This window comes from Pangasianodon hypophthalmus, chromosome 3 (assembly GCF_027358585.1).
Source record: "Pangasianodon hypophthalmus isolate fPanHyp1 chromosome 3, fPanHyp1.pri, whole genome shotgun sequence".
NCBI lineage: Eukaryota > Metazoa > Chordata > Actinopteri > Siluriformes > Pangasiidae > Pangasianodon > Pangasianodon hypophthalmus.
In genome coordinates, this window is record NC_069712.1 from 28,161,677 (window position 1) to 28,182,205 (window position 20,529).

General features: G+C 37.0%; 1 protein-coding gene across 3 annotated transcripts in view; it reads left to right on the plus strand.

Moving 5' to 3' along the window:
* csmd1a (CUB and Sushi multiple domains 1a) overlaps positions 1-20,529 on the plus strand; it is a 359,856-nt gene that overhangs the window by 129,382 nt on the left and 209,945 nt on the right. For all 3 annotated transcript variants that reach the window (XM_053232461.1, XM_053232459.1, XM_053232460.1), the window contains exon 3: positions 16,431-16,543. In XM_053232461.1, the coding sequence (XP_053088436.1) occupies positions 16,431-16,543 (113 nt within the window). The remainder of the gene's footprint in view (positions 1-16,430; positions 16,544-20,529) is intronic.

Here is a 20,529-nt window from a genome sequence, read left to right on the forward strand (position 1 = left end):
AAGATTGCTTTGTGGGTTTTTGTTTTTTTTTTTTTTTGATGAAACTCTGAAGTGCAAGAGTCTAATCAGCGCCGCTCTCACACTGCATGTCTCATGCATTGTTATTTTGGTCCATGTTCTCAACACAGCTAAGAATATCCCCTTGAGTTGGTAAGCTTTGCTTTGAATGGAAAATAGGGCAGCTCTATTGATACCTTATGAATTGTTCGAGTTTCAGATCAGCCTGTTAGAAATCTGTTTCTAAGCCATACATTATAGGTAGATCCAGTTCTGATGTGTTTATAGCCATGCTTGGTTAAATGATAGGCATTCTGAGTGATGATGTTATGCAGGGATCTACTCAGAAAGAAAAAAAATCCATGCACATGCCCTATACATTGTACTATGCAGGGAACCAGGATGGTGGATTTAGGAAGATAAATTCTTATTAGAAGGGACAGTTTTACTGTGTAGATATATTGCAGTAATACAGGAACACATTTAGGTCCTCTATAGTGTTGAAGCTTGTGGTTTCAAAGGATAGCAAATGGAGTAAATAGGGAACTCCAAATGCATTATAAATGTTGAAATCAAATGAAGTACCATTATGGCAGTCATATATATATATATATATATATATATATATATATATATATATATATATATATATGTGTGTGTGTGTGTATATATATATATATATGTGTATATATATTGTGTGTGTGTGTGTGTGTATTTACACACAAGCACACAAAATGAAGTGTCTGTGATGAAACTGTTCACAAAATAAGATGTAGGATGTAACAAAACAGCTGTGTTTCTAATCTGGGATTAAAAACACACCCACTACTCAAGACCCATTACCTGGTATTTGCATAAAATTCCACATAATGGCACGTCTAACAGCTCCTCCGTTTGTTCTCTTAGCAGTGCAGATGCATTATGGTGCTATAATGATGCCAGATGTATGAGCTGGTCATAGTAGAACAATGTGCACTTTATCTAACATCCCTCATCCCTAATATATGCAAATGTAGATTACCTTTCGATTTTCCAATTCACAGACCTGTAAACACAGTACATGCATGTTGACTTGGTGGCCTGTGGGATTCCTTACATTTGATAATGCTTGGTCTGATTCAAACAAAAACAATTAACAATACACTGAATAGTGTGACAGAGAGGGTTAATTGAAATATCAGTTGGAAATAAGCCCTGTACTGCTGAGGATACGTTTGTGTATGGTGATTGAGTTGTTTTTACAAGGCACAAACATGGACACATAATGATAGAACCTGTTGACGAATAGTCAGTAATCTTGCCGAGTTATTTTTGCTACAGGTTATTTGCAGCAGTATAAATAACCCATCATGATATTGCTACTAGGGAAGTTCAAGGTGAGGAAATTAACTCTCAGAGGTCAGTCTTCACCTATTATTCGACCTCTGCACCTGCAGCTCGCCATGAAAAATTCACAGATATGTAACATTTTCATCCTTTCCCCAAAAGCTAACACTAAAACTTGCCTATGACAGCACTTGACAGGAATGATCGCTTACTCTCTATTAGTTATACAATATTTGGTAAGATTTTAATTTCCTGAAGCTACAGATACGGCTTGGAAATATGGCAGTCATAATCATATTAATGGAACTGTATGCCCTTGAGAGTCCACATTTGTTCTGCCAACAGGAATTTAGTTGAGGCAATACAGAGGGGGAAAGCTCATTGCAGGCAATAATCTAGGTTGTCATTATGAAAAATTCCTGTTCATCTCAAATAAAAAAGGCATAAGAAAGTTAATTTAAATAAATAAATTTAATAATAAAAAAGATATCTATACACACAGAGAGAAAATGTACATAGTATAATTACAAAGATTGTCCATTTGTCTAAACTATATATATATATATATATATATATATATATATATATATATATATACACACACACACACACACACACACACACACACACACACACACACTATATGGCCAAATGTTTCTGGACACCTGACTATCACACCCAGATTTAGTCCCCCTAACCATTACTTCCCCCTAAAATTATAACCTCTAATTTTCTGGGAAATCTTTCCACTAGATTTTGAAGCGTGACTGTGGGGATTTACACATTCAGCCACAAGAACATTACTGAGGTCAGGTATTGATGTCGGGCGAGAAGACCTGCGATGCTGTCTGTGTTCCAGCTCATCCCAATGTTGTTCAGTGGGGTTGAGGTCAAGGCTCTTTTTCCACTCCAACCTTGGCAAAATAGGTCTTCATGGACCTTCGTGCACACGAGCATTGTCATGCTGGAACATTTTCGGTCCCGTAACTTCCGGTGAAAGGAAACTGTAATGCTACAACATACAAAGACATCCTATATAATTGTGTGCTTTCAACTTTGTGACAATAGTTTTGGGGAGGCCCACATATGGACATGACGGTCAGATATCCACAGACGTGGTGGTCAAACATATTTATTTTTTTTTTTTCCTTTTGGAACAAACTAATAAAAGTGCAGCTAATGTAAAAAATATTACTTATGTTTTCACAATAAATTATATTTTGTAATATAATAGGTAAATAGGTAAATAGTATAATAGGTAAATAATATTTTATAATATACCATCTTAAATTGCAACAGCACTCAGAAGTGAAACTCATCTATTCTAAAGCACTCAACTCAAAACCTCAGTGAAGTATCACATAATTATAGTAAGCAACAAAAGTATTCCTGACCGAGCAGCCACTTGAATGTGATTAACTTATATCACATAGAAAAGTGAAATATTAATACAATGCAAGAGCATTCAAAAGTAGTTCAGGTGGACTATTGGGCCACATGGAGCCAGAGCAAGTAGGATTAATGCCTCACAGCTTCAGGGTTTAGTCCTGAGCTTTAGATACTGTCTGTTTCATATGTTCTCCCTGTGTTGATGTGGGACTCCTCTGGTTTCCTCTGGTTGGTCAGGTTTCCTCCCAAAAACACAGTGGTAGGTAGATCAGAGTTTGTGTATGTTGCCCTGTCCTGTCCATATTGTGGTCCAGCCAGGATAAAGAAGTTACTGATGTTAATGAACGAGGTAACTATAGTTTTGTTATGGTGGATAGTGTGTGTCATGTAGGTGGAAAAACAGATGCAGGTGCAGATTTATGGTTTTGCTTTCTTTCTGTTTTGAGCACTAGGGCAGTCTTCTATGTTCAACAGGCTACATCAGCACCTTGAGTAATTCTCACCCCCTATAGAGAACAGTGACAGAATGTTGACTGCCTCTTATCTTTGTCAAAGTACAGTATCAGCAGTAAGCATTATTAACACTTGATTGAGTGATTATCAGCCTCCAAGCATGGTATCTGCACCATTTACAAGTGCTGTGTTTTAATGTCTGGCGAGGTGTGCCATCAGGACATGTTGCAAACCCTTGTGATGACTTTAATACACAGCATCTTCTACAGTAGTTCCTAAGGAAACAACCCTGGTGGTCCAGGATGAAAGGAAGTAGAATGGATCGTTACATATGTAACACTGATTCTACAACTGAGTAGAGCCAGAGGAGGAACGTGATGTACCGGAGGTCGTCCATCTTATCAGGCAGTCAAGCTAAAGGACTATGCAAAACGAGTAAAGATAATGGTCAGGCAGTTGGCAAATGGGCATGTACTAAGGGTAAATGATAAGCAGGCTATGGTCAGAACAACAGGGCAAAACAAGGAAAAGAACAAAGGCTTAGAATTGTCTCAGGTGCATTGCTGAAATAAGAGCTCCCATTGTGTTCCACTAATAAGAGTTCCACTAGTGATCTGGTGATTGTGAATGAGCATGGGTCCTTGACTGGTGATCATATGACAATGGTGGTGTTACTAATTATTTGTAGCGTTTTGAGGTTTGTGTTGAAAGCCGTCTTCCACTCATTAATTTCCTGATTTGGATCAAGTTTTGAAAATCTTGCATATTGAAGATCCAGCTCGTTGAAGATGCTGGCTGTTTGAGCTATTCCAGGGCCAAGGACGTTAGAAAATAGAGGGTATCTATATTTTACTGTGTTTTGCTTCAGGCCACTGTAATTGATGCAGATATGACCCCCTTCCCTCTTCTGTATGAATATGTAGAACAACCCTGTGAATGTGGGAGAAGTGGAGGGTCTGATATAGCCTTGCTGTATTGCTTCTGAGCTTGGCCATGGCCTTGTTTTCAGTGGTGACCAGTGGATAGATTCAGGAGTGAGGTGGCGTAGTATCTGAGAGCAGCTTAATAGCATTCATAGGGTCTGGTGGCAGATGACCCTCACCTACTGGTTTTTCATCATGAATGGAAATGAATGGGGTTATTTACTGGCTGTATGAAATTACGGACAGTATTGACATGTTTGGTTGTCCCAGTGTCAGTGAGTGCTGCATGAGGAAAGGAGGTGTTTGAATGTCAGACCATGACAGGAATTGAACATTTGGTGCAGGCTACTGTGGAGAAGCAGAGACCTCTCTTTCAAGATGGGTCTGACGTTCTTTGATGGTTAGGTTGGTGTGGGCAATTTGCATGGGCTCTGCAGCTTGTAGTTTTTTAACTGAATGAGCCCAGAACAATGACCCTGAGTAGTTCTTTTGTTGTCTAGGCAAATGACCAGACTGATGAGCACATCTAGTAACAATCATAAGCGTTCTCAATCCCTGATGGAAGGCAGAGATGAGTGCAGACTCGTTCCATCTGCTATCAGAAGCCAGTCTGCTGACCACATTCCTTTTGTTAAGGTCATGAGATATTCACAAGCTTCTTGTCTTTGTCTCTGACTTTGACTTGATCTCTTCAGAAGGGAAACCTTTGGCACTTGGAAGGATTTCATGTTTGTCAGTCAATATGGTCTTGAGCAGAAAGCTTGGTGGAATTCACAGAAACCTGCTGTGCCCATGTTGAGGTGCAGGTTAATAGTTTTATTTGGAACCAGTCAGGCAGACAATTGAAAGGGCTGGCAATACTCAGAATAAAACAGGCTAATGGTTTGGTGATTGGCAAAGGAGCATAGACTATACAAGGGTAAATAAGCAGGTTATGGTCAAAAAGGCAAAACAACAAAGGTGCAATACTGGAACAAGACATTGTAAAGACATAATGGGCTGTTTATGGGAGTGCTGGTGATTGCAAACATGAGAGTTCCATTAGGAGGTAGGTAACTGTGAATGGGTTAGGTGTTTGGCTGTTGATCATTTGACAGTGTCATTGACTAGGGATCATGGGAGTTATAGTTTGCAGTTTTGGGAGATGCATGTGCTTTGGACAAAGTTATTATACAATTTGTATCAATGCCATTTATTTGCTTCATAGTTGACCTGAAGTCAGGAGGTAAGCCTGGTTTAAAATGTGTGATTTATTATGGGTTATTTTATATATATATATATATATATATATATATATATATATATATATATATATATATATATATATATAAACACTGAGTAATTATACAGTATACAATACATATCTCACCTTTTTGACATTCTTTATGTACACACAGGCATACACACAAAGTGTTCAAATATTTGTTGTATCTATATCAAACAAATTGATTAGACCATGTCCATTATCCACTTACCAACTCTTGGACGTCTAAGCAAACGGAAAGGCACTCTTAATAACCCTGCATTGCAGTCAACAATATAAAGCTTCCATTTAAAAACTTGTTTTGCACTTAATCAATATGGCTTGAATCATGCGCTGGGCGGTACTGTTTCTGTAGAAAGGCTTGCTGCTGTTTTGTATTGATTAGCAGGCCCCTGGCTCTAGCTCTTGTGGCTCTGCTGCCTCAGGAACACTCCCTTATAACACTGTAATGATGAATCATCATATATATGTAATTACTCCGTGACTTTTTGCTTAAGTTGTTAATTAATCAGCATGGAATCTTCATTTGATTAAGGTTTCATTTTTTACATTTTGTTAAGGTTTCCATAATCACGCATGAAAAATTAAGGTATGGGGACTTAATTTAAGTGCAGATTTAATTTAACGATCATTTAACGATCAGTTCATGTCAAATATTTGAGATCATATCACCAAACTGTTTTCTTATGAGAATAATCATGAACCGTGGTAAAAGTTTGTTGAAATAATAATGCTTTGAAATACATTCACATCGTTTTGTATAAGCAGTGTTTTAAATAATTAAATTCACACCTAAATAAATAATGGGGAATGGGTCAGTGCTTTATTATTTAAGATTCTGTGCAGGTGACTGGAAGGTTGAGAGTTCACATTTCAAAACTGCCATTAAGCAAGGCTTTCTCAACTTTTCATCGGTGTGCTTGAACTGTATTGTGTAGTTCTTCGTTTATAAATCTAAATAAATAAATAATATTGTAGATTACTTCAGATTATTATCTGATTAGCATGGATTGCCATTTGTCAGCAACAACTTGTCACATACATATTACATACATGTGATGTAATGCAGTGAAATGTTTTTCGGACATGAGTCTACCAGAAAGAGTTAATTATGCCTTCTACTTCTTGGCCTTTCAACATAAATATGCATTGTATATTTTCATTTAAATAGCCAGAATTTTGTGTTTTGTTTTGTCATTCCCCCCCAAAACCACAAAGAAAAAATAAAGCATGAATCCTGCTGTCTTCTCTTCTGAGTGACTCCTAAAATCCTGCTTCGCTGATGATGCTTTCCTCCCCCACATAATCTGTTTGATTTGATGTACTGTAGGTTTCAGGTTATAAGTGAGTGGGTGGAATAATATTGGTGTCTTCATTTTTACTCCAGTCTTTATTGGCACATGCTGGCAGAATCACACAGTGTACACATCTATTTCTTTCTTATTTTACAATTTATAGGTCTATTCTCTGTCAAAAGTTTGCTGGGGGAATTTAATAGAATGTTGAGAATATAAATTCCTCTATGGGATTATACATATCAGAAACATAAGTTTAAGCATGTGTTTCACTTGTCCAGCTATGCATAGTCATTTTAAAAATCTTTAACTGTTAGAATAATAATAATAATAGTAATAATAATAATAATAATAATGAAGATCAGAAATAACAATAAACAGAATAACTAGAATAGACTAAAATATTGATCTGTGCTTGCATATCTGATTACATTCAGCTCTTTTGAAATTTAATATGTAATGTATTTCCACAAGGTTCATGATCTGTGGTCAACCTGAGCCATGTTTGTTAAACCAGCTTTCTCCAGATCCAAGTAAACATTGTTGAGGATGATGAGAAAATAAACATGGTGTAGAATGTGAGGTAGGCTGTGGATGAAGAGTACATATCAAAACTGGTCTCAAGATGCTACAATAGATTGATTGTGGGATGGCTGAAGATCATGTGCTTATGAATGAGATGTTAAATATGGAAGGTGTCCACTTGAAAACCTGTTTATTTATTATTTATTTATTGCTAGCAAGCTTATCAGCCTACCAGTGTAACATGCATATAATATGTGTGTGTGTGTGTGTTATGCTACCATGACAACAATCTGACATTTTATGGGCATGTTTAGACAAGTTCAAGCTTTTCAGTCAAGCCCACATGTGGGCAATAAATGATTCCGATCACACCTGGTAAGAGAATACAGAGTAGGATACAATGCCAAATGTTGCACAATGTACAGAGTATTTCATCACCTCAGTTATTGGTTGTACTTCTGTTTATTATTACTGGAACATCATCTCTGACACATGCTCAAACGTTGTCCTTCCATTAGTCCACAGTAGTGTTTAGTAGTGGCTATATGCCTGGCAATTAAAGTTTGAGACCATTTGGTTTGGGAAAAGTTGCTGAATATGTGGCAAATATTGAGGTTAGTGATGACAGAGCCAGTAACCAGGTTAAAATAAAGACAGATAAAGAGAGATAAAGACCAGTTCATTGATTTGGGGAACATTTCATAAGGAGAATTAAAAGTGGTTATGTTATCTTATGCTGGTGTACACACTTTGCCTAATCACAATGAAATGCTATGGCAAAATAAATTTTTTTCACTTTTCCAATGCCCAAATTTTTAGCTGGGCTGGAATTTTGAAACCTGACAACCCTGGTTAATGATATGAGCTCTTCTGTGTGCATCTGCTGTATCAAACACAGCTGTAGAAAATGTACATCTAAAACTGCAAAAACTGATCTGCTAGACTGTATGCTGGATGACTACGTTGTCGACTTTCAGCTGCATGTTATGGCGTTAGTCTATAAATTCACTAAATAGTAGCCTATAGCATAAGTCAAGTGTAATAGCCTCTTGTCTTAATTTTGTTTGAGGCTGTGTTATTAACGTCGTCCTGCTGCACCAAAATCTATATCGCTGGCTGCTGTTGATTAAATGATTGCAAACCCAGACCCCACATCCTAATCTGCATAACATTCTATGTGATTTGGCTACACGCATTCTTATGAATTCATGAGACTGTGTCAATGCATAAAGTTCTATATTTAACTTAGGATCAGGATCACTATAAATGTGTGAGCTTTTCTAAATGTATCTTCCGCTTTGCTGTCCATCTGTGAAAGGGACCACCATAGGGTCATCATGAACCAGATGATATTTGGGTTTTGGATCGATCTATGCACAGCGGTAACACTAACGGAAGTGTATGTTACACTGGTATGAGTGTACCGATGCGTCAGTGTTATGCTTTTTAAGCACTAGGCCAAATGTATGTATGAATGTTTAGCTTATTACGCAAAGTGTTAAACGCATTCTGTGTGAGTTGAAATGGTAATTGGTTTATAATGGTCAACCACATTGAGGATGAAAAGATTGGTCCTAAAAATAAAAAAAAAAAAAGTGTGTAATTAATTGTGTTATTCCATTTTCATGTAGTCAATTATGACTCTTGTAATATTTAGTGACGTATGTGTTACGACCAGGGTTGCCAGATCTCTGTGACAAAGCAGCCGACTGGTAGTAAGTAGTGTTAAAACCCTTGGTTTGCCTGAATAGTTCTTTCCCCGAGGTTATATTACATATAACCAGAGCACAAATTCCGAGTATAGATCACCATACTTGGCCACAAGTCACTTCACTTCACTTCATATTGTGTAGGAATAATATGTATGTGGTGTAATTTAAGCTTAATGGCCAATGTGTTCACTTACTTACTGTTAGATAAGACTACTTACAATCTGAAAAATAGTACTACACTGTATCTTTTCCTTGTCTCTGCAATGCTACACTCAAGGGTACAACTTTATGGGTAAATGATGCATAGTAAAGAAACATAAGGTGCACATCCCAGCGACAAGGAAAGTTTATTATTGTTTTTTTCTGAGTGTGTCATTGGTTCATTGTGTAGGTGTGCAGGTAGATAGACTATAGCTTAATGCTGTGTGTGGGACTGTTCTTTTGCTCGCACAGTTATTTCTGTTTGTAGCCATGAGCGTTTTTCCGTTTTTGAAAAAATGCAAGAAACAGACAAACCGATTTCCACTGCAACACTTAGGTTACAATCTTTTAGGCTATAAAAAGACAGAAGTCAGAGTGAACACAAATTAGGCGCTTGCATCTGAAAGGGCACAGACACGAAAAGGGAATTTGATTCAGTAGCAGTGAGTTCATCAAAGTGAAGTTTAACCTTGTGAATTTTCGGACCTTAGAAACGTAAGCCAGTAGAAATCAGAAAGGCGGGCTAGAACTTCCTCTTACTGAACAAAAGAAAATAACGAGGAACTGGTAATCATTATGTAGCAGTGTATCTTTTTGTTCTGCAATTTTCATTTCTGACTCTCTGCTCTCGCCTGCATGAGAGTAAAAGCACATTATGCCCAAGCTCTTTGGCCTACATGAATAAATACCAAGTTATTTTAGCGGGAAGTTTTACATGAGGTCAGATATGAAGCTTGCAGGACCAGGAAATACCCCATCCATTAATGTTAATGTAAGGCAATGCATTCACACAGTTCATTCATTCATCCTTAGAAAGTGTGTGGTCAGGGTTGTACTGGTTTAAATTAGGCTGTTGGTTTATATTTTGGGAAATAGCACCAACTCACCAACCAATACTTCATTAGAAGCATCTCAGGCACCCCTACTACCCACAATGTGCATCTGTATGGCCAAATGAGTGCTTGTATGATGGTGATGCACTCAATAAACTGGCAGCTGAGTGTATGTCTGAGAGGAAGGGGAAAGCAAACACAGATCAATACTTGGCTCTAGCTTCTTTATAGGAATCATGCCACATTTTGGGCATCATGAGTAGGAAACTGTGTAAAACTATTCAGGGGGCATAGACAGGGGCTCTGTGAGGAATTCAATTCTGCAGCAGGCCAGGAGAGTTACTGGCTTCATGATTGATGCACTTGTACCGCAAGTCAAAGAGAGGCTAGGCTTGCTGAGCCATGTGATGGATATACCAATATATTGTGTCTACACCAGTGGTGGTCAGCAGTGGTGTGCTCACCCTTTTACAGAATGATAAATGTTACACCTGGTGGCCATTTCATGATGCATTCAATACAAAGTCATTTTGGGAGGGTTTTAGAACAAGGGACTGAGCTTACCTCCTGGAAAAATGAAATTGTTCAACCACTTTAAAATTACATTGTTCATAGGTAGCCAAGATCTGAGGTTTGACTGAGGGGAAAAAAGTTCTTTTCAGGTTTTTTTTTTTTTTTTTTTGGGGGGGGGGAGGAGAACAGTTTAGGAAATGGCAGTGACCAGGTACTTTATTGCTTTGGAAAAAAAAAAACTAAGTACAGAAAGGTTTGTGATGTGGCTTTTCTCCAAAAAGTTCTAATATTGAGCATTTTTTATTTATTTATATTTTAAAAGAAAAACCCACATTCCATCAATCACTTCTTTTTCAAAATGCCATTATCAGCTATCAAGCAGACAGATTGTCTGACACCACTGTAATTCACTCACACATCTATACACAACAACCCAGTTGCACAAGAGCTAACATGAAAATCCATAATTTCATGCAGAGATGAGAAGGAAGAAAAGAAAACATAATAGATGTGCTCCGAGAATAAGCATTTAAGGAAACCTGAAACAGCCTTCTACAGTTTTTGTTGAAAGAAGTACCATCCGAGTAGAGACGGGTGTTCAGTATGAGTAAAATCTGCAATGTGAGATGCGACATTCCGCACCAAGCTAAGAAAAAACATGGCAATATTTGAGCAGATGAGATGCAAAATGCTTTATGCTCATCTCAAGATGTTGTCTCACGTCTGTAGCGTGATTTTTTTAATTTTTTTTTTTCCCTGGAAAAAACTGAGCCAAAAAGTGCCTGAAATATTTGCCAGTATTCAGACACAATTGCATCCTAATGGGCCAAACTGAACAATCAATCAAAGTTTTTTTAAACATAATGAAATTACAGTCAGCTCTAGAATTGGCACTGTTCACAAAAATGGGCAAGTTATTATATACAGCACACTATGATTCAGACTTTATTAAGATCTTGTTTGAAGCTTGTTTGAATTTGACACTTGTCAAAGGTTTATTCACTATGCATTAATCTTTATTCATAAAGACCCGTATGTTAGTTGGGAACTGGTGTCTACAAACGTCATACGATTTACATTATTTTCATACTCATGAAATCATTCAGTGAGTCCTTGTGCTTTGTTGATGGGGGTGGGGTCATCCTGGAAGAGACCACTCCCATCAGGATAGAAATGATTCATACAAAGAATAGAAATGTCTTTAATTGGGTTGAGCTCTGGTAACCGTGAAAACCACATCATATGATTTAGATCATTTTCATACTCATTAAATCATTCAGTAAGCCCTCGTGGGGACAGTGAACCACTCCCCTGAGCATAGAAAAATTTCATTATATGATAAAGGTGATCAGTAAGAATAAATTTGTATTGATTTGCAGTGACTCTTCCCTCTAAGGGGACAAGTGGACAGAAACAAAATGCTACAGCGTAACAGCGAATATTTTTTTTCCTTTAATTTGTAGTACATCTGTATGTGTGAATAGATGCTGTAAATTGCGGTACACTAGAAAAATTCAAGAAAATTTTCCAATATGTCTATTCGCATATCTTTTCAACTTTGAATGCCAATTTGTTATCATTTTTAATTCATAAATACTATATTATTAGAATCGGTCGAATCGGTCGTATATCAGTTGTGTGTGTCTATATATAAATATATATATGTTTTTGCAGCCAGGGACCCTCCCTCATTACAGTTTTATTTTATGAACCTAAATAATCTATTTAACTACTTCACATTATTCAAATATGTACAATATTTATCTTTATATTTATTGGAGACCTAGAGCTATTTTATTATTCCTGAACCTTCCAATGACAGTACAAGTTAGGTCCAATTTGACACTGTTTATAGGCCTTATTTTATTTTATTTTATTTTATTTTAGTTATTGAGATTTATAATAGTGGATTATGATTTCCAACACTGTAACAAAATGTAAAAAAAAAAAAAAAATTAAATAAATCTTGGACTATACTTTGAGAACCAGTGCTGTATATAACTTATTGCTAGTTGTTATCATGCTGATGAAATGATACCACTCCCAAAACCCTGATGTCCCTTGTTTTTGGTTTCACACCTATTTTGCTGCTTAGGCACTGCCATTTTAGCAGGAAAAAGGCTATGAAAAATGGAAAAATTTCATATTCACACCTGCAATATCAGAGACTTGGTAATGTCATAAGGGATTTTGATTACAGCATGTACCAAAGCTGGGCTTCAAAGCAGCTGAGTGTAGAAGAATCAGTTCAGACTGCATTAGTTGTAAGTATACAGCGTACTACAGTCCATTTCAAACACTCCTTCTGAAAATGACACAAAATCATGCACCTACCTTGCTTACTGGGTGATCATTTCCGAAAGTTAGTCTGGATGCTGTTAAGATGGTAAAATGATCATCAAGGTTGGAAATTTTCCTTAACATCTCTTAAGCTGTCTAAATGGGTTCATATTTTACAGTAATGTTTATTACTTTGTTTAATTCATCCATGGTGAATGAACACAATCTAATGGAAAATAAGATGTTCTATTTAGTTATGGAATGAAATTGAACGGAACATTTAAACAAAATTGAAGCTGAAGCTTGAACCAGAATAATTTTGAGTGTGTTAGGGTACGAAAATGCATACTGAATATGAGGTAAGGTAATCTTCAAACAGCCGCATAATAGATGGAAATAAACAGCTTGTTACAGTGAATGATTGTTCACGTTAAAATTCTTTCTGTTTGAATAGTATGCCTCACTTTATTCTTTGTACCAATTCATTTTCATAAACCTGATTATAGGAGTACTTTTGCGGTAGATTACTGTGAGCTGTTTAGTGTTAAGATGTTTTACTGATGGCTGCTGTATCTTGCAACATCCTCATCGACTCATTCATGCTCCCCAAGCTGAATTAATACACCTCTTGATGTGCCCGCCCATTCATTCACTCATTCACTCATTCATTCATTCATTCATCTTCAGTAATCATCTTCAGAATCAATATTATTCACAGTAATAATTCTGTACCCCTATTTATGCAATAGATAGTAGGTGTGTAACACAATTCCACGATCTGTATCTGTTTAGTGCTTCAAATATCAGTATTTGTATTCAAATCTAAACCAGAAGTAGACATAGCCAAAACTGGAAGGTGTTTTGTTTTGTTTTTGTTCTGGGAATTTCATAATTTGCTTCAACTGGAGATATTTGCTGGAATTTATTTATTTTCTTTTTTTATTATGTTCGCACAGTTATGTAGTTTTAGTTTGTACCTGCCTGCAATAATTTTGATTCTAGTTGGTTCTATTTCCCAAAATACAAACTAGTAAGCTAATTTAAACCACCACAACTCTAAACATGTAGTTAATAAGGATGAATGTTTGAACACTGTAAATGTATCCCTGACCAGGCGGTTACTGTGGATGAATGAATGAACCTTGTAAATGCATTGAAGCTACTCATGTTCACATTAATGGTAACAATACTGTATTTCCTATTCATAGTAGTATTTGTGTCTGGGACACATTTTCTGTGTAATCTGAACAATGTATTGATATTCAGTCACATCCCTAATAGGAAGTGTACAATATGAAACAAATTCTTTCATTTTGTTTTTCTTTGTGTTTTTATTGTATTTAAAGCTCCACCATCATTTCCCCAGCATTTGTTATACATAACTCCACACCTTTGTTATATCGTTGTGCAATCATTAAAATTACAATAGCCATGTTCTAGACTGTTCAAGTGTTATAAGGATGAAAGCCTGACAAACAGGACTCATATGAATTTCATCCTGAAAATGTCTGTGACCTATTACTCAGCCCTTATCAAGTTGCAATTATGAGACTGCATAACAATATAAATGCCTATGATTATTTCCCTTAAGAGATTTTTTTAAATGGCTCTGTGTTTTTATTTATTTATTTAGTTAGTTAGTTAGTTATTTGTTTATTTTTTAAATTTCCTACTAGAGTATGTCACCTGCATGACTACTTGCACATTGTGTCCAACAAGACATTTAAGCTAAGCCTCTTTCCTTTAGATAAAATCCATTGGAATTCATGTATTCATGACCTGCTGTCCAACATTGTACGTCAACAAGCCCAGGGAATAAAAATCGTATCATAATATTCAGCTTTACATGGGAGGCACAACATTCCAATTTGGGTTTGCTGGCTTAACAAATACATTCCTCTGGTGAATAAGACTATAATTTGCTAGATATGTTCAAATAGCAGTCATTTGATTGTTCTCACTGAGGCTAGATTAGAAAGAAATAAATGATTTTGCTTTGTATTCCCGTATATTAATACAAATAGAAAAAAAATGTGTGTGAATTTCAAAATTGAAATAAGACAAATCATGGGATTTGTTCTGAACAGAGGAAACAAACACCACCACTGGTCAAAACAACAGAGAAACAACGATTGACCAAAGGCATGTCTGAAATAAAAATGACTCCAACAATAGTTTGAGCAGCATCTGTAGCAGAGATACTCTGTGAAGGAAGACTTCGGACAGAATGGTGTGTTCGGGTTCAAAATAATTGTAATGTTCATGTTTACCCATATTCAAAAGAGTAGTTTATTTTAGTGTGACGCGTCTTCTACTAACAATCATTTATCCATACATTCATTCATCTTAATTCTTGTTAGGGGCACTTTTAATCTGTATTTGTATCCATTTAGAACGCAATATCTGTTCATTCTGAACAGATGCGTTATTACTTCTTTCAGTAAATAATAAAGTACCTTTTGACATTTATGTATATGTGATATAATGATAGTCGCATTAATTATGTATAACCGAGGAAATAAAAGCATATATTGGTAGAAGATTCAGCCTAACCTACTGTATTTCTCTGCTAGATATTTCTATTTCTAGAGGGTTTAAGGCTTTGCTTGTTCGGTATTTCTGTTCCATTTGGCTGGAGATTGAAGGTCAGAGGATGCACTAGCACTTAACCATGCTCCCTAAAGAACGAGGTCAGTGTATCTAGCAGGGCTTTCATCAAATGAACATGTTTGACCTTTCACCTGAGAGCCATAGAGGCTGTCATTACTTCAGGGGACCCATAGTTGATCTACCTCTTATGTCCTTGTAATTTACCTGGGCAGTTTCAGAGATGAGATCACATCCAGAGGCTTGACGCTATAAGCATGTAGACAGAAAGTAAACCTCGCATGTCCTAGTATGCTACATCCAACACACAAATGCATATTCCGACAAGTAACACATACGTACACACTCAGATTGTCCTGGAATTACCATGGAATTGAATTTTTTTCCACTGGGGAGAAAAATACAGGAATATGATGCATACACATTAGGGATGTAATGTATTATTCAGAATGAACAGATAATGTGTTCTAAACAGCTACAAATACAGATACAAACAGGAGACGCACCTTTTAAAGGACCTTGTAGAGACTAGAAATGTGCATCAGGAATGGGAATCCTGCAGGAGGCAAAAAAATGTTGCGCGAGTGGGAGGTTTTTACTTTCATGTGGTCAAATAGGAAGCTAGCAGGTCAAACAAAGACCACATTCATTAACATACAATGCATTTACAGCATTCATTCATCCTTAGTAACTGCCTGGTCAGGGTCACGGTGGTTTAAATTAGGCTACTAGCTTTTTTTATATATATATATATATATATATATATTGGAAAATAGAACCAGCTAAATTTGTTAGAAAATATTGTGGGCAGGTGCAAACAAAAATAATAACTGAACAAGCAGGATTAAAAAAAAAAAAACAGTCACACGCTCATCACTATTTGAGTCCAATTATGAACTAATATGATGTAGCTGAGGTCGAGGAACCGTCAGAGCCAGAATTGACACAAAATGCTGACAGTGCTGGCATTTCTACCGCTGGTTTTTTTCCAGTGTTTTCCAGAGTCTAGTGGGTCAGTCTTTAATGTAGTTAAAAAAAAAAACAAGACAGCTTCTGGTTTGGTTAATGTTGTATTAAACATCATTGAAATGTTGTATGTGTCTCTTTTTCAGGTTGTCTGGCTTCATGTTGCCATCGCCAATAGTAAGTTCGGGGTCTATATTGGCACTGTGGTTCACAACAGATTTTGCTGTGAGTGCTCAAGGATTTAAAGCAATATATGAAGGTAAGAGACAGTGGTTGATGCTGGAATATTTATTTTATTTTCAATTTGAAGGTCAGAAGAGTACCCAACTTTTACAAGGAAGTACTTTTGTATGGCAATTACATACAAGTTCAGACCCCCAGTTCTTTTTTCATTTGATATCCCTTGATTTCATTAATCATGGTCAAAATTTGGAACCCATTTACTTGAGGGGATGAAGGGCCTTTCAAACTGTTATTTGCTTTAAATAGTTAATGGTCCTGAAGAAATTTCAGACAAAGCTAAGGCCAAAAAAAGAAAGAGAGACTACCAGACTTGCCAGGCTACCACTCTAAAGTGTAGTTGCTCACTACAGAGCAGGGGCAGCTGGTATAAATAGGCTAGATTTTAAAAGTCAAAAGACATCAATATAAGGTTTTGGCATTTTTGGCATCAGATTATTTATTATTTATATTACTTTGGACCTTTTAACAATCAAGCGCAACAGCATCACAAGTGATCAGAACAAAAATACACAGAATGGTATTAAGAAGTGGGGCTGGGGCTGATTTCTTTCTAGCTAAGACTGTAGTCATGCAGTCTGTCAGTGACAGTCGTATCAGGTGATTACACAGAGTGAAACACCCCCTAGATTTGATCTCTATTTGCGCTGTTATTTTTCAGTTGATGTCACTGACATCCATAACATGTCTTCAGCAGTGACTGAGAAAATGGATGTGAAATAGGCATGAGCGTAACGAATGTGAATGAGGTGGATTATGTACTTACTTGTTATTTATCAGGGTTTTTTTTTGTTTCTCCCAAAAACTCCTTTGGAGAAGAAACTACAAGTAGATAAACTAAGCACACATTGTCCTTCAAAGTACAAATTACAAAAAAAGGACAGAAGACAGAACCATAATTTTAGGACTTTTTTTTTTTTTTTTTGGTTAACTTTTCTGTTTGGTATTCAAAGGAAACAAGAACACAATGGCTGGAAATCACAAATGCAGCTGCCTATCTGTCTTTAAGTGTGTAATATTTTGCCCCACACTGATGAAACCTTGTGACACATTTTTGTTATGATTTTAAATTTTAGCCCTCCTATCTAATATCACTGCTACAGAGCTACCTCTTCTTTAATAATAGGCAGGAATTCATCCAGTGATATGTTTAACATCCTTAGAAACTGAATTAGCAATGCCAGTATCCCGTAAAGCAGTATTATACATGGTAAATAAACATGTTTTCTGGCAGATGAAAGATGGCGTAATGGTGCATTTGTATGCGAAAGGACTTTAAAAAGAAAATAAAAAAAAAAAGTGTGCACTAATTTGCTCACAGGAATGTCTTTGTGAAACTAGATTAATACTCCATGCAAATGCATCAATGAGCTTTTCCAATTAGTTGTCGGATTAACGGTGGCATCCCAGTTTTACCTGGATCTTATTCAATTCCAGCTCTGCTCCCCTGAGCTATGTGGACTAATTTCACTAGAAAGATGAGGGCACAGATATGATCTCTGTCATTGTTCTCATTCACCTTAATGTTAACACATGAAATGCAGTTAATAAGATCCCCACTTGTATTGTTCTTATTGTCTCATTCTTCTTGGGGGTTTTTTTTCCCCCCTCAATCATGCACTTAGTCAGGGAAGCTAAATTAAGGATTTGGATCTTTTATTACAACTGAACTTCAGAGCCTCGTAATTTTTTTTTAAAAATAAAGTTTAAACATCACTTCACTCATGGCCTTCTCTTTGAAAATTCTCAGGCATTTCTACGTACCGAGCTCAGTGTGCTCAACCATATGACTCATCAGATCTCGGCCTTATGAATGATGCACATTCATGTCACTTCTTTGCTAGAGAGGCCTATTTTCATGCTTTATTCCTCCCTATAATCTCCTTCGGAATATGGATTACTGCCATCATAATTCAACTTCCTTTGGGCGCCGGCCTCATTGCTGTTAACTTATGAGTTGCTCTGGAAGGCTTTGCACATCTAAAAGTCACGTCGCTCTCATTTGGCATCATGTATTGTTGGGTGCCAGCAAAGCGCCCGAATACTCAGCCTATTTTTACAGCCATATGGCGGTTGTTGTGGCACCGCTGTGGAATGCAGATGTTCTGACAATGTGTGCTTTGTGCATGCTGCGAGACAAAGCTCAGTCTCCCGCATGAGGTATTATTCCTGCATCGCACTCGATGCTGGCACATGATCTCATTACACACCTAAGCATCGTGATGTAATTACACCCTAAGCGTCCGCCATCCTGTGTCCTTCACTTTGGAAACAATACAAACCTGCTCCTACTTACGACGCGTGTCACAAACCGTATGATAACCATGCGAGTTTTACTTTAGTGTAGTCCACGCTCTGACAATTGAGATGTTATGAAATTGGTTCTTTCTGCTGAGTTGTTTTTATGCACATTAGCCAAAGCCCATTGAAGTCAGTGCTGCATAACATTTTCAGTGACTGCGTGACCTTTCTCTGTTATGCATTAGGAGCCTCTTGCACAGCTACAACCCAATCCATCAGGTTAATGGGATTTTATAATAGCGTTCCCTCTGGTGGCCAGAATGGACACTGTTTAACACAGTATAGTTTTTTTTCCTTCCCTTATTCCCTTACAGCCAAACACATTCTAATAGCTTTGGACTTCAGCATTAGTGGGCTATCCATTAGGAAAATATTTCTAAAACTAATTGACAAACAAACCGGCTATATTTGGTTTCAATAGTGCTCACCTGCAGGAAGGTAGAAAGGTCTTTATATTGCTGTTTTTGGTATATTTTCAAGTCATAATTGAATAAAATAGCAGCAGCACGCATGAATTGTCAACTGTGACAGAGGAACGGCAGTCAATTTATTTTTTTCCTCATACTAGATTAACACACATTGAAGTAAAGTATATTTCATTGCACCTCAGATGATTTTGCTTTTGCTAAATGTTTAAATATTTAGATGAAAGTCTCAGCTTTGTTGCAGCCTGATGCGCTGGAACTGGGGACAACAACCACTGCCGAAGTTCCTAATGTGCATGTCTAAATGTTAAAGCGAGGCGCACTATTTCTTCAATTCCCATTCAGCGCTGTTTAGATCACGTCATGCACAATTGTCCCGCAGGTTTCCCAGCAGCCTTTAGAACAGGGCTTATGGACCATTACACCAGACTAATTGTAATCTATTTGCCTGCAGAGTGCTGAGTGGCACAGCAGTGTGGTAGATGAATATAGAACCTCGGAGCAATTTTCCCTCCCTTGATACACCCAGACGTTCAAGATGACAGTGTTTGCCGATTTGATCAAGAGTGCTGCAGTTAATTAACAAAAAAATAAATAAATAAACCTTCCTGACAAGTCTCAGCCTGATACATATTTTCTTAAATGTGCATTGTTGCTAGTCAAATCAAAAAGATTATGCACTGGCTCTGAATGTAATAAGGCAAACTCACAGGAGTAAGATCCATGCGCAAAGGCTGATTGATAAATTCACAGGCTAATAGACAGAACCACATACACAGGAGCCCCTGACTCAGAGCCCATGGGATATAACTTGTCAAGAATTCGCAGTGTGTGTGTGGAAGGGGGAAGGTTAGGCTGATTAGCAGGTGAGACTGATTAGCAGTGGATGGAACATGATGGTGACCTCTGGCGAACAGGAAGGGTGTTCTGGGTTTCCAGTGCGACTCACTGTAGCGTGCAGTAAGAGCCGGGATGCAAGTGCGTAAACTCAGTATGAGCATTGTGGGGTGAATACAAAAATCATAATCAGAGTTCAGAACAGCAAAAGTAAGACCACAGGCAGGTAGGTTTCATACAGGGTGAATGAAGAGAAGAGGCACAAGAACTATGTAAAGCAAGGTTTAGACTTAAAGAGACTATAGCAAGATGATGATGATGATGATGATAATGATAATAATAATAATACAATTTACAATTACAAGAAATGGGCAAAAACACAAAATAATGATAAAAAATTAAAACCGCAAAATAATAAAACAAAAAACGATCAAACAAAGAA